Consider the following 14,119-nt stretch of genomic DNA (forward strand, 5'->3'; position numbering starts at 1 on the left):
CCCTGCTCCTGTTGTGTCTGTGTCTCACAGTAGTGCTTCAAATCCATGTAAAAAGAGGCAGGTGGGCTGTTTTCACTGAAAAAATTCACCTAGAAATCGGTCCTAATTCATGTCAGTGCTGTTGATTTGAAAATTTTCTTGTTTGTAGAGAAAAATACCTGTTTTAAGTCTCAGAGATAGATCAGCATATTGTCATTCCCAGTCCCCAAAACCTACCAGTTGCCAGAGTGCTCAGAAAATGTTCACCTTGCAGAAAAATTGTGAAGAACCCTAGGCCCACCTTTGCCACTTTGTCAAGCTGAAGAGCAGGAAACCATGAGCAGACAAAATAAGGGAGGTTTTACACCACTACCTGTAGAGATGATGCTGTGTGGTCAAACAGCTGGAACTTCAGCCCCTCCCTTGCTGTTTCCGGGAAGCTATGTGAGGTTTCCAGGAGCAAGTTCTTGCCTTCCTCTCTGTGGTTCATGGCCTGTATCCAGCAGGACCGTGGTGACTCATACAGAGCACAGCACCCAGAGGAAGGATGTTCTGCAGAGATGGCTGCTTCTCAGTAGTACTGGCTCAAGGTGAAATACTCTCAGCCTCTCTTGACTTTGGGCAGTGTGTTGTGCTAACCCAGCTAGGTACCAGAGGTACCACCAAAACTCTATTACTCCCTCTTCAGCTGTCCAGGGGAGAGAAAATGTAATGAAAGATTCATAGGTCGAGATAAGGACAGGGAGAGATCAATCTCCAGTCACTGTCATGAGCAAAACAGACTCGACTTGGAAGTTAGTTTAACTTATTACCAATCAAATCAGAGTATGGTAATGACAACAAAATCTAAAAACAACCTCCCCACCTTGTTCCCCCCGCCCCTTCTTTCTGGGCTTAGTTTTGTTCCCAAAATGTCTATCTCTTTCCTGCCAGCAGTGCAGGGGAACAGGGAATGAGCATTGTGGATTGTGGTAGGTTCATCACAGGTTGTCTCTGCTCCTCCTTTCTCCTCAGGGAGGGGACTCCTCATACTCTTTCCCTGCTCCAGAGCGGTGTCCCTCTCATGGAAGATAGTCCTTCATAAACTTCTCCAGTGAAGTGAGTCCTTCCTATGGGCTGCAGTTGTTCATGAACTGCTCCAGTGTGTGTGTCCCATCTACAGGGTGCAGACCAGGCACAGAGTGGTCCACTCCAGCTCAAGTCCTGCCAGCAAACCTGCTCCAGCGTGGGCTTCTCATGGGGTCACAGCCTCCTCTGGGCATCCACCTGCTCTCCTATGAGCTTCCATGGGCTGGAGGGGCACAGCTCCTTCACCACAGTCTTTACCAAGGGCTGCAGGAGGATGTCTGCTCCAGACCTGGAGAGCCTCCCCCTCTTTCTACATTGACCCTGGTATCTGCAGAGCTCTTTCACTCCTTTCTCCATCTGCAGTTGTGAAGAATATTTTTCCCATTCTTAAATCTGCTATCCCAGAGGTACCACCATCACTGCTGGGCTCAGCCTTGGCCAGCACCAGGTCTGCCTTGGAGCTGGCTGGCACTGGCACTGTCATACATGGGGAAGCTTACAGCAGCTCCTCACACAAGACACCCCTGTAACCCCCCCTGCCCCCCATAGCCCCAAACCTTGCCAGCAAACCCAATATGGGCAGGGGAACAAGGCTGTAGCTTTCAGTATTCAGGTCAATTCAGAGTCATCACTTCTTCATGAGCCATCAGGAGAAAAAACCCCAATCACTGATCTGAAAGTGAAGCATTGCTGAAACAGATGGAAGGGCACCTGAGCCTATTGCTGCTCTTTGAAGCCCCCTAATAGGCTGTCCCCAAACTCCAGGAGCTGCCACTAATCCTATTTTTTCCAGATTCTTTGGTCAGAGGGGCTAGCAAACCTTGCCCTCTTTTTTTTTCCTTTTATTTTCTTTACTTTTTTTTTTTTTTAATCACCTGGTGCTGAAACCATATGTCTGTTTCTGCAGTTCTTTTGCTTTAATTCCCCCTGGCTTTTGCTGACAGACAAACAGATCCTAGGGCTCAGGGACTGCTGGCATGGTGCTTGTGCCTGTCCCCTTCACCCTCCCACACCACAGCAGCCGAGCAGAGGGTCTCTGTGGGGGCAGCCTCTGCTCCTCTCTGCACAGCTTTGTGCAAGACAGCTGCTTTTCAGAAACTCTCAGGCTTGAAACTCCGGAGAAGTTACGGTTCAGCAGGCTTGACTGTGACTTTTTGTCACAGCTGTCAGTGTAGGTCAAGGAGAGATGAAAGAAACAGGGGCTGAATGGAAAGGAACTTGCTGTGCTTCAAGCCCCCACCCTTGCTGTGCTGCCTTGGGGGAGAAACAGCATTGCTGCTTTCTTTCATAGGCAACTCCCAAAATACTTCCAAATTTAACTTTTTATACATTATTCTAGTAACTTTCAGACAATATTTCCCAAAATGTATGATTAGTCTGATTGCCTCAAGTATTTTGGATGCTCCAACTGAAGTGGGTTTGGTTGTTCATTTATTATTATTATTATTATTTTCTTTGATTTGGTTTTGGTGGGGCATTTTTAGCTAATTGCTTTAAAGAACCCAGTGCATGATAATCCAGTGCATTTCTAAAAGGGGTAGAAGACAAAAGAACCAGTTTTCTAGGACACTGAAGACCAACAAGGCTGATTTTAAAGCCAGAGCTGCTATGCCATCCCAGCACAGAATTTAAAGATTCTGAATGAGGCAAGTAGCAGGTTTCTCAAAATCATGATAAAGGAGGAAGCAACTCTACATTAAAAAAAAAAAAAAAAAAGATACTGGGTCTTGTCTATCATTTTAGAAACTCAAAAAGAGGGTTGAATTTCCTTATTGGTGCACATAGAACTTTTTACTCTAGTGGACTAAGACCTGGAAGTTGAAGCCAGTGGAACTGGAAATGAGGCACTACTTGTTAGCAGCAGGTGATTAAAACAAGCTGTCATGGAGCAGAGCATCTCTTTTTTCTTTTTTTTTCTCAAAAGCATTCAGGCCTGATCTGAAGCCCAATTAGAAAATATGCTTAAAGCACCCAAGCAAACATGGCTCCAGTTAAAGCCAAGTGCTAAAATTCAATGCCATAGTAACTGCCCTGAATTTAATACCCTGTGCAGTCCATCAGGTCAAACTAGAAAAACAACTGGTACTTCCTGGCCTGGAATCCTGGCTTATTTGGAAGTAAATGGGTTGTAAGCATCTAAACCTGGATGGATACCTAAGCTCAGTGCTTGTCATTTCACTTTTTCCCTAGTTTGCCTTCTCCTCACTGGCCCAGTATTAGAAACATCCCCAGTCCATCACTGTTGGTTTGTGAACTGTCTGGCTGCTCCAGCCCTGAACATCCAGGCTAAGAGCTGCGCAACAAGTAACGCCCGGGGCCAAATATCGAACAGGCAGCAAACAAAAATCGACCAGCTGCACGTTAACTGAGCATCAGCAGCCTGAAAAGGTGCCCGGGGCTCAATGGCAGCCACTCTGCAATCATGCAGTGGCCAATGACTGCAAAAAGTAATAACTGGTGCAGAGTAACATGCTCTTGAGGGGACTGATCATCCTAGAGGTCAACAGCATTGCAGGCAGCAGACAACACTGGAAACAGCTGAGCACTTTGCCAAAATTATGTTTACATTAATTAATTACCTAAATTATACTAATGTCAGGTGTAGGACATCCACAGAATGAACTCCCTCCTGTCCACCACAGAGTGTCTTCCTGTGCACAGGAAGTGCAAGGGCTAATTAGTAAACAACTTGAAAGTACATGAAATTACTTGCATCTGGGATATTTTTGTTATTGGGGAAAAGTCAACTGGTGTTGAAGGAAGGAGATAGGTATGCTGAATCTACCATAAATTATGAGTAGTTTTGAAATGAATGGCTTGTGTAAACAGTTCTTGCTCCCAGCAGATTGCAAGAAAAATGCAATTCTTTCAAAAATGCCTACATTTGTTTTGGCACTTAGGGTTACATAAAGGCTGGAGATAGCTTGGAATCGTGTCCTAGGACCCACAGAACAGGGAAGAAAATAAACATGCTACTTTTATTGTTATTTCAAAAGGCTTCTGTGATTTCGATGTTACTCTATTGACTAATTTAGAAGTTTCAACCCAAATATTTCTTCTTGTTGGCACAGAGAAATGTTGTTGTTAATGCTGTATGACAATGACCACTTCTCTGCAAGGTTAGGAAGGGGAGCCTTGGCTTGCACCAGTAGGTTTAGGTACTGCTGATGATCTGCCTTTGCCTAATGCACAAGACAACATGTCTACAACATGAAGACAATAGTTCTAAACCGTCCTGGGCAGCTGCTGAAAGGATAAAAATGCTGACTTTTAGCAGCTCTGGGAAGGAGAGCTGCTCATTTGGAAGAGGAGGTGGCAAGAATTAAGTGCTGCTGTTCTTCCAGGTGCTTTGGTTTCAATCAACATTAGACACTGCTGGAGAGGAGGTTTCTCCATTTCACTTGTTCCAAGAGCTTCCTACATCTGTTCATGGCCAGAGTCGCTCAGTGCTCCCTGAGGTGGCTTCCTCCTGCCTGTGTCACCTTGCAGAGTGTTCCAGGAGTTAGGTGGTGGCATGCCCGAAGTGTCCCCTCCCATTCCCTGAAAAACTGGGGTAAGGCTGGCCAGGAGCTCATCATGTAAGCACCTGGTGTGAACTGTGTTCTTCATAGAGCACTCATCAGATGTTCCAAAGAAAGCCTCACTCCTAACACCAGAAGTGGGACACACGTGGGATCTTAGCCAAGAAGATTGAGAGTCACCTCTTCCACATTCCAGGAGAGTGATGAAACCATTTGGCTACAGGTTGGGAGTGAAGTGGGGACATGACTGGATGTGACCGGACATGTGATTGGGACACATCTTCACAGCTCACTCTTTTTTGAGGACATGTATTAGAGGGGTGAGGTGAGGGGAAGTAAAAGGAAGTTTTCTCTGACTAGAAGAGTAGTTGATAGTCACCCTTTCATGCAGGTACAAATAGAAAAAGAAATGTCTGCCTTTTAGTAGCAGAGGTTGTTAAAATTTTGCTATTGATCACCTACATGCAGAGCTCTGTGTTAAAACAGAGGCACTGGAGCTGACATATACACGTCCTCAAATATTTCAATACAGAATGATGAGCTAATGCTATCCAAGTCACGAATAACACTTCATGTAATTTAGAGAAGGAATTTCCAGGTAATGAAAAATGACAGCACTTTTTAGAAAGAAATCCCTTTTCGATTCAGTTTAAATTAGCATGAAATAGATATATGCAAGCTTATAGATTATAGAAGAAGTAATAAAGATGGGATGAGGTTTAAATATCAAAAGCTTTTCAGCCCAGAAAATAACCTAAATGTCTAAATTTCTGACAGCTTTAATGTCCAGTGTATTCTCAGAGAGTAAGTACCAAAAGCTACAATCCTGCAGTTTAATTTCAATAGCTGAACAGGTTTTGGGGTACAATTTCTACAGCACTTCAAGTATGATTCATGTATGAATGAATCATTTATTTCTCCCTCCCTCCCCCCCAACAATGGTTTATATAACTAAAACTTTTTTTTTCTGAAGGTAATATCCCAAAACTAAGTGAGCTAGGTGCAAAAGAAAACTCCCCAGTGATATGCAGTGTGTTTTTACCATGCAAATAAAGCAAATCTCAAAGGCTCACTGTAAATGCCAATGTTATATGTTTTATTTTTAATCAAGTAATTCTTTTAAACCTCACAATATCCATGACTGACAGGAAAAAAAAGACATTAGGCATGAAATGCGAATATAAAATACACGATATGTAGAAAGGCAATCAGTGCTTTAGTCCCTCAAGACAGTAAACAGGTGAAATGACCTTCAAAACTTCAACTCAAGGCTTTTTTCTTACAACATAAAATTCAAGTGATTTTTCTTTTATTTCACCTTGTAAACAACATACAAGTCAAAATGGACAATGAGGTAATCTATACTACAGAAGATAATTTAAAAACACTAGATAAGACACAGTATTAAAGACATATAGAAATCAGTGTTCACTTTGGTCTCTAGTATGGTTATTGTTATTATTATTACAAGCAACACATACTAGTTAAAGCCAGTCTGGTGATATTTGTCAGACAGTTGTTGCTTAACTTAGTAATCCAAGAGGTAGTCAAAACCATTGTCTTTTGTAAAGATGTTCATACATTTGGTTCAATGACAATGGTAGCAAATACCTTGCTACTTTTCAACATTCTCAGAGAAATACTGCCACAGCTGCTGATACACAACTCTGGTTTATACAAAAAAAAAAAAAAAGAAAAAAAAGAAGCGTGTGTTCATAGATCAACCTCTTGTTATAGGTCAACAGTTGTAACAGGGGTAACACAACCACTGGATCTTAAAGAGGCTGTTGATAAACTAAGCAAAATAAGATCAATGCACTTACAAGGCTCTGCTTGTTTCTAAAACAATACTCAAATCTCATTAAGACTTCTAGGAAATTAAAATCAGTGCATCTGCACATGTACATATCTTCCCAATTACTTTTATATCTAGCACAGGGGAATACATATATATTTTTTATGATAAACATTTCTTACAGATAAATTAATTAAATTAAATTTAAGACTCAATGCGATTTCCCATGTTCTTTTATAATTCTTCTTACAAAGAATGGTACAAGATCTATAAGCACTTTTTTTTAATGGGGTTCTATTAACAAAACTAAGTTAGCAGGAACCAAGCAGGAACTCCAGGATAACACTGGTGCAGAATAAAATGGCTGAAAAAGGTGGCCTGCAATGGGAAGAGGTAGGATCCAAATGTGGTATTTGGCACTCCCTGAAAGCTGGCTCAAGGCAAAATATTGCAAATGGTATTACAACCATTATCTACAATTAACTGCAGCAAAAAGTTATTTGGCTCTTCCTCCAAATACAAGTCTTCCTCGTGGCCTATCTTTTGCAGCATGTAATTAAATATCGTGACCTCTCCTTGGGGAAGAGTAAAAAATATCTCACAATGTCCCTTACAATTAAATCACATGGAGTATTTTGGGGTGGGGGAAGGGGAGGGAGAGAGATTCTTGCTTCAGGTTTAACCTTATCTCCACTATTGTTAGGAGAAAAATACGTCTGTCTGAGCAGATATTTGAACTATTTCTACTCAAACGAGTTTTATTGTGGAGCGCTCTGGCAAGGACAGGCTGGTGAATAGGGGGAAATGTGGCCTGAACGAATGCTGCCGAATATTAATTTTGTCCTTAGACATGAAGGAAGAATCCGAAACTCAGTCTGTGCCTCCTCCTTTAAAAGGTTTTTCGCTTATTTGGAGCAGCCAACTGAAGGAGTATAACTAGATTTTTTTTCCTACTGCAGCCCAGTGCTAAGCAGTTCCCTGCTGCAGCTTATGCTGCTATGTGTTTAACTTAGGCATGTACGTTTTTGTCTCTTCTGGAGCTGTATTTATTCCCGTGAGCAGTGCCTATAATCCTTTGGACAGAAAAATAAAAACTTTGAAAGAAATGTTTGGAAAGGTCTCAATTTCAAATGGATGCTTCATCTTAAACAAGTATTTACCATAATGTCTGCAGTAGTGAACTAACAGTTACATATTTAGTACAGATAAAAAGTATGTACCATAGATCAACAGCCACCTTTAAGGCCACAGCAGCACAAAGGTGTGTTCATGCAGTAGATATGAGGTAGCCTTTTGCTGTAAACAGAATAATAATTTTATTGTCACCTATGTAAACAACGTGGGCTTGATGCTTTTGTGTTTTTATTCTTCCCCTTGCACCCCCATCCCCCATCCCTCCCCTCCTAGAAAAGCTAAGCACCAGCAACTCCGACTGGAAGTCAGTGGGAGCTGTGGTTGCCCAGCATCTCTGGAAACTCAGACCCTGTGAATGTAAAGACACAAATGCTCACATAAGTAACCAGTACAGAATACCACTTCATCATTTCACAGGAACTTATAATACAAAACGCTGAGATCTGATTATCAGAAACGTAGGTCTACGTCAACTCAGAGGTAGTTACTAATATCAGTACATAATACTTATATAGAGATAAAAAGGCCTAAGACTATTTGGTTTGTTCTGAGTAAGCAGGTCTGTAGACTATTCTGTAAAGAAAAAACATTACATGGTATATTCCCTGAGCAAAGTTCTTTGTCCTGAGTATGTTATGTAACAGTGATAACATTCTAATATATAAAAATAAAACCTTAAGCTTTCAACAATAAGATAGAGTTTGGTATGTGCTCTTAACAGTTCAGTCTGACTTTGGTGCGCACAGAGATTTCAAACAACACCAATAAAAATCCACACGTTGAAAACATTTCCTTGTCTCAGCTCTGAACTTCTTACATATAAACAGGGAATGACCAGTTTTCAAATCCACAGTTGCCTATTTCTATAAGGAACTTTGGTTTAAATTTTCAAAGTGACCTAAGTTTTGCATCTTTGCTGTTTAACCTGGTTTTTACACCGACTAGAAGGTTAAGCAATGCCACTTTGATTTGTCTACATAATTTAAATAAGTTTACTATCCTTACGTAAGGCAAGGAAGTTCTCTATAGATATATCACATTCAATATCGTCAAAGGTAAGCTTTGCATTAGCATACTGAGAACTTCAGTACAAACCTTGAGATTCTTGCAAACACTGGCAAGGAATTCACACAAAATAATTATCTCGAAATTGTGCCCTTCACTGAGGAGTTTGATGACTACCTGTTCACTGAAGCAGCAGCAGCACCAGGAAAAGTCTCATCTGGCAGGACAAGTGGGAAGGGGAAGGCCAGGCACCGAGACAGCTGCATACCTGTTGTACCCATCGGCTGCAGAGGAGCCACCATGGTAAGACTTTGGCTCACTGTAGCCTTACGTGCAGGCTGTTTCCTTAGTTTGATTATCCGAGCTTAAACCTACCCGACACTTTCAAGCTTTAACAGCCTGTGTTTATTGCCAATGTTAAGGATTATACAGGTTTCTCTAATTAACTTACATCCACAATGGGATTTGTCAGAGTACGTTATCTTACGTATGACTTGGTAATTCAAAAGTTACAAATGGAAAGCGACTTGAAGTTTTGATAGGCTCCAACTCTATTAACCCCGAGCAAGGCCTGCAGCCCAGGGAGTCTCACTCTGAGGCCACCAATCTTTCTCCTCTTTCACACAGAAGTGTGTGGTCCTAGGGCACTCTGGACCAAGGCTGGTCAGCTGCAGCCCCCAGTTGACAACAAGTAGATGATGCCCGGGGCTTCTGGCAAGTTTGCCCAAGTCCCTTCACTCAGGCTGGTCTGCACCCATGCTGTATCATCATCTAGGGAGGCTAGCTGAGCAGCCCCAAGTACCCACCAACACTTAGTCTTAAGAAACTATTTAGCCCAGGATCCCATTAGCTTTGCATCTTGTTTTCTTTAAAACCCAAAAAGACAACAACAATAAAAATCCCTGGGGAGTTCTCTCCATGGTATTTCAACAGGAAATAAGGGGGAAGACCCTTCAAATTGAGGGACACTACTTGGGACCAAGAGAAATTGCTGCTGCTGCGGCTACTACTGCCACCAAGGACCCTAAATGTTCACAGCATACAAATGACTAACCAGGGTGGCATCCTGACACCACTCAAAAGGGTCTGTTTGGTAACAACTGACACATTCTCCCCTACACAACAGACATCTAAATTACAGTTACAATCATATTAATTTAACAAAACGCTTTGAGAAACCATCACAGAAACTACACATTCATTGTCTTTTCTGGAGCTTTATACTCCCCACCAACAAAGGATGGTGGCAATGAGAGTCGTCTTGAGTCATGAAACTGCCCTGCACCGGCATGGGGAAGGGAGAGATTTTGATACTTTGTGGAGATGAAAAAGGAAGTAATTCAAATTGATGGTACGGGGGATGTCTTAGTATCTTTAGTACCATACGGCAGCTTTAAAATATGAAAGTATCCTTTGGTTCACAAGAGAAGTAACAGTCTTGATATCTCAGTTCTTTGTGTGGTTTATCACGTTTGGTTTGTTTCTGAGTGGAATTTCAGAAAATTGTGTTTTTTCTTGTTTGCTTTTTGAACGTGTTTGGAAACAGGTTGTAGGAATGAGTTCAGGAGCACTGGGTACTGTGACTTTTGCTTCACAGTAATGTCTGGTGAGATCTGGAGAATGGTCTGATGGAAAAATATATATTTATAGATACGTACACATACACACACGCGCATGCACACTCATACATACACACAGAAAGTAAAACATAATGCACCCTGCTCAAATGTATTTGTTTGGAGTGATTTGTCTATCAAAGAAAAAATAAAAAACAAAAACAAAAAAACATTCACAGTTCCTCAACAGTAGTTAAAATTCCAGGTCAGCTACTGATAATGAATTATTTCCCCTGTACTTGCATGAGGTAGACATCCCAAGAGGGTAAAGAAAACGGAACATTATGACAAATGCATTAAGTTTTTTTCCTTTTCTGAACAGAAGGCCCCTTTCTGTTTGGTTCTTCAGGCGATGCAGACAACTTACTCGAGGACGCTTCCTGTGGTGACCTGCCCGAGCGCTCCGAGATCTCCAGCCTGCCTTCCTGAGGGAACGATGGAGACGGGAAGCCGTGCGTGCCTCCCCCTTCTCTCAGCAAGGCAGAAGTGGAAGGCTGCGGCTCGGCTTCGTGTCTTCCCTGAGAGCTGGCGGGCTGCTGCTGCGACACAGTTTTATGGGGGCAGTTCGCCACCATGTGCATGATGCTCTGACAGTAATGGCACTTCTTTGGCTGCGGAGGTAGACTGCATTCCTTAGCGTGGTGGTCGAGGCCACCGCAGTTGTAGCATCTGAAACCGAGCAGAGACAGAGACGGAGTTATTTATTCATGCAAGGCAGCGGCGAGCGGCAAGGTTTGCCCACTAGAGAGCACCAGATCTCCAGCCATGGCCGCCCGTGTCCCTGCCCGCCCCGGGACTCCTGCACGGCGGGGACACGGGCTCTGTAATGGCATCCACGGGCTTGGATTCAACACAAACTCACTCCAGCCCCGGGAGGAGTCACGGGCTGGCTGTTCCCTCTCCAAACTCTGAACCCGTGGGCACGTGTTTGCGGCCGGGGCGCCACTTCCATGGGATGCCACTCACTTCCCATGGATGCCGCTTCCCATGGGATGTGCTGCTGGGAGCCGAGGCAGGCGGGGAGCCCCTCCAGCCGCACGGATGGGGCTTCTCCCACACTTCCCAGAAATGGCCGAAACTCACAAAACCTCTTCTGTTTAACCTTGTTAGCCAGGGGAATCCCGAAGAACTCTCCTTACTGAATCCATTGTAGCACACACCAGGAACACCAGTTATTGGATTACGTTATTCTAACATACGATACAAAGAAATAATTACACGCCCCTGGCATGGTGACCTTATGTGCACCACTGAGTTTTCTATTTTGGCTGCTTTTGTATGGTTTCTGTTTCTTTGCTTTATAAAACTTGCACTGAATGCACGGACATTTCATTTATAATAATCTAACATGTTACTGGAAAGAACTAAACAGGGGTTTTTTTCCTTTGCTTTTTTTTCCCCTTTCCCTTAATCACCAGCTGATTAAAAAAAAATCACAAGTATTTAGGTCTGTGTGGAGTCAAATTAAGGATTAAAAAAAGACTGTAACTATACCTATGTACAAAATACTGAAAAGTGTTCTGGATCAAGCCCATACAAAGATATTTTACTTTTTCAGATTCCTGGAAAGTAACAAAGCACCGTTTGACTATTTCACCTAGTATTCAGTAGTCCCTACTAGTTTATATAATATCAAGAAGTTCAGTCCATGCAAAGCTTATGTACAGCTGGAGTCTCACCTACTGAATTTGCTTTAGCTTGCAAAGAAATGCTATTGATAAAAACTGTGTAATTTAAAAAAAAGATTGCAAATATCAACATTTGTATTTCCGCTCCAAGAAACATTCCCTGGCACCTCCCACTTCACATCTCTTCATCGCTAGTAGCAAGATACTAACCTTCCACAAGACAAATGAAAAAACAGCACAAGTTGCTAATGGCATAATGCATGCTATCATGTCCTACAAGACTGACCAATAATTTAAAGAAGTTAAATAATGAACAGAACTTCATTATCCTTTCAGAAATTTTTGTGATTTATTGTTGTATCTTCCCTAAAAATGAGTAAGAAGAAACCAAACCCAGTACAACGAACTCTGCACTTCTACAACTGCAATAACATATTTTAGGCGAACTGGTTCCATTTTGATGTCACCACTGCACTGCTGTTTGATGTGATTTTTCAGTGGAATTTGAAGACTATGCTTTCACTACTCTGTCTGTATATACTACAGACTAAGCTTCCCTTGAATCACAAAGAAAATAACATGTTCCAGCCCCATTATCACTTAGTATTGATTTCCCTAGCACAGGAAGGGAAATGACATACTAAGTACATCGTAAAATCCAAACATCCTGATCTAAGACCAAAACATCAAGCTTTTTCCTCCTATAGTTAAAAAAATAATTTTCAAGTTATTAAACCGTGTCCCTCTGACTACTTTTTGCCAAATCATTGCAGGTATTTTCAAATTAGTGACCCCCATGTGACAGCATGTTCAGCATTCAGTCTTCCTAATTGGCATTCGGCTGTGTTTCCACCACAAGCTTTCTAAACACCCTCTGGAAAAAGTAATAAAGAAATAAGTTTGGAATTAGAGAAACAAAACAACAGCAGAAAGTAAAAATCTAAGTGTTTTACTTTCTCCCCTTCTAATAAATACATCTAAGAATTCACAGATATGATACTGATTGTAATTTAGGTTATATTAGAGAACAATGTTTATTATTACTTTTGGCATTGGTTTCTAGCAGTGTACTTGTTCCTGGGATAAATGAACTGTAACACAGTATAGCATAGGAGTGTGCAGACATTCCGGAAATTGTGTTTTTTATCATAATTCAGAATATAGAATTTTATGGCTGTGAATGTATCAGCACATTTCTTTTCTCCCTTAATATCACATCTGCTTAGAATGGTTAAAAAAAGGTCAAAGTTTGAAAATAGGGTAAAGGACCTCAGTAGCAGGATAGGCAGTAGCCATGGACAAATCAATTTAATCAGTCACTATGGTATGCTCTGTGTTATCCAATTCAGTGGACCGTTTCACCTCACCAATCAGTAAGAACCTGCTGTCAGGGCCCCTACCTCCACTCAAGCAGCCTCTATCACCCTTTACATACACTCAGTCAATACATCCTATTTGCAAAATATTGTAATTCCTCACATTTATTTAAATTATCACTGAAATGTCACTGTAAAAGAAAAACTCTATCAGAAGCAGTTGTGATTAAACTCCGAATTAGGTTTTTGGGGATGCTTTTTGTTACCATTCAGTTGAAGCATCTGAGTAAAGTGTCACATTAGAATATATATATATATGTGCCATGTGCCAGCTGGGGTGTGCCTGGACTTACACAGGAGGAGGGTGGTATTTATTCAGTTCTTTTAACCATTTATTCATTCCTTGTCAATCACCCTTACCAGGAGAACAGATCACACCTTGCTCTGAAACACCTTTCCTTTCCAAGGGATTTATCCCAGAATGGAAGTGGTCACAGAGCTCACAAATGATGCATGGCATCATCCCCAGGCTTCGAGGCATGGCATTAACCCTTTTGTCCCGAGTGCTTCAGCCCTTTGCTCCTCTGCTGCGTGTGCTTGTGTTACAACATCATGGAAGCAGACAGCACAAAGTGCACACGGGAACTCACACATTCACGTCTCTACCTACATACATATACAGAACAATACACAAGCTGGCTCCTGCCATGAAAACTGACCAATTCTCATTCGGCTCTGCTCTCAGAAACTCTACATTAATGCAACCACAGCAAGTATCTCTTCACTTCCGAAGCAGCACGGAAAGAATGTATGTTAGCTTAAATGTAAGTTTATGTGGAAATTCTATCATGAGATGAATAAAACACAAAAAGCCCTAAAACGTGCAATTATTATAGAATCAGCATTTACAAAGAACAAAAGTAAGAAGGATTTGCTAAAAAAGGATTGTCTTTCTCACAGTAGGCTTCCATGATTTGCTAGCTAGCTTCAGGCTCAAAAATATAGAGATGGCAATTATCTTAACAGGAAATCCTTTCTTCTCTACAGCACTGACAGG

General features: G+C 41.8%; 1 protein-coding gene across 4 annotated transcripts in view; it reads right to left on the reverse strand.

Annotated features, from left to right (window-relative positions):
* Nucleotides 1-5,641: 5,641 nt before the first annotated feature.
* LIN28B (lin-28 RNA binding posttranscriptional regulator B) overlaps nt 5,642-14,119 on the reverse strand; it is a 99,398-nt gene continuing 90,920 nt past the window's right edge. For all 4 annotated transcript variants that reach the window (XM_088161967.1, XM_088161966.1, XM_088161968.1 and 1 more), the window contains one exon: nt 5,642-10,787. In XM_088161967.1, coding sequence (XP_088018093.1) covers nt 10,415-10,787 — 373 coding nt within the window. In that variant the 3' untranslated portion in view covers nt 5,642-10,414. The remainder of the gene's footprint in view (nt 10,788-14,119) is intronic.

This window comes from Sturnus vulgaris, chromosome 3 (assembly GCF_052056855.1).
Source record: "Sturnus vulgaris isolate bStuVul1 chromosome 3, bStuVul1.hap1, whole genome shotgun sequence".
In the NCBI taxonomy this organism is placed as follows: domain Eukaryota; kingdom Metazoa; phylum Chordata; class Aves; order Passeriformes; family Sturnidae; genus Sturnus; species Sturnus vulgaris.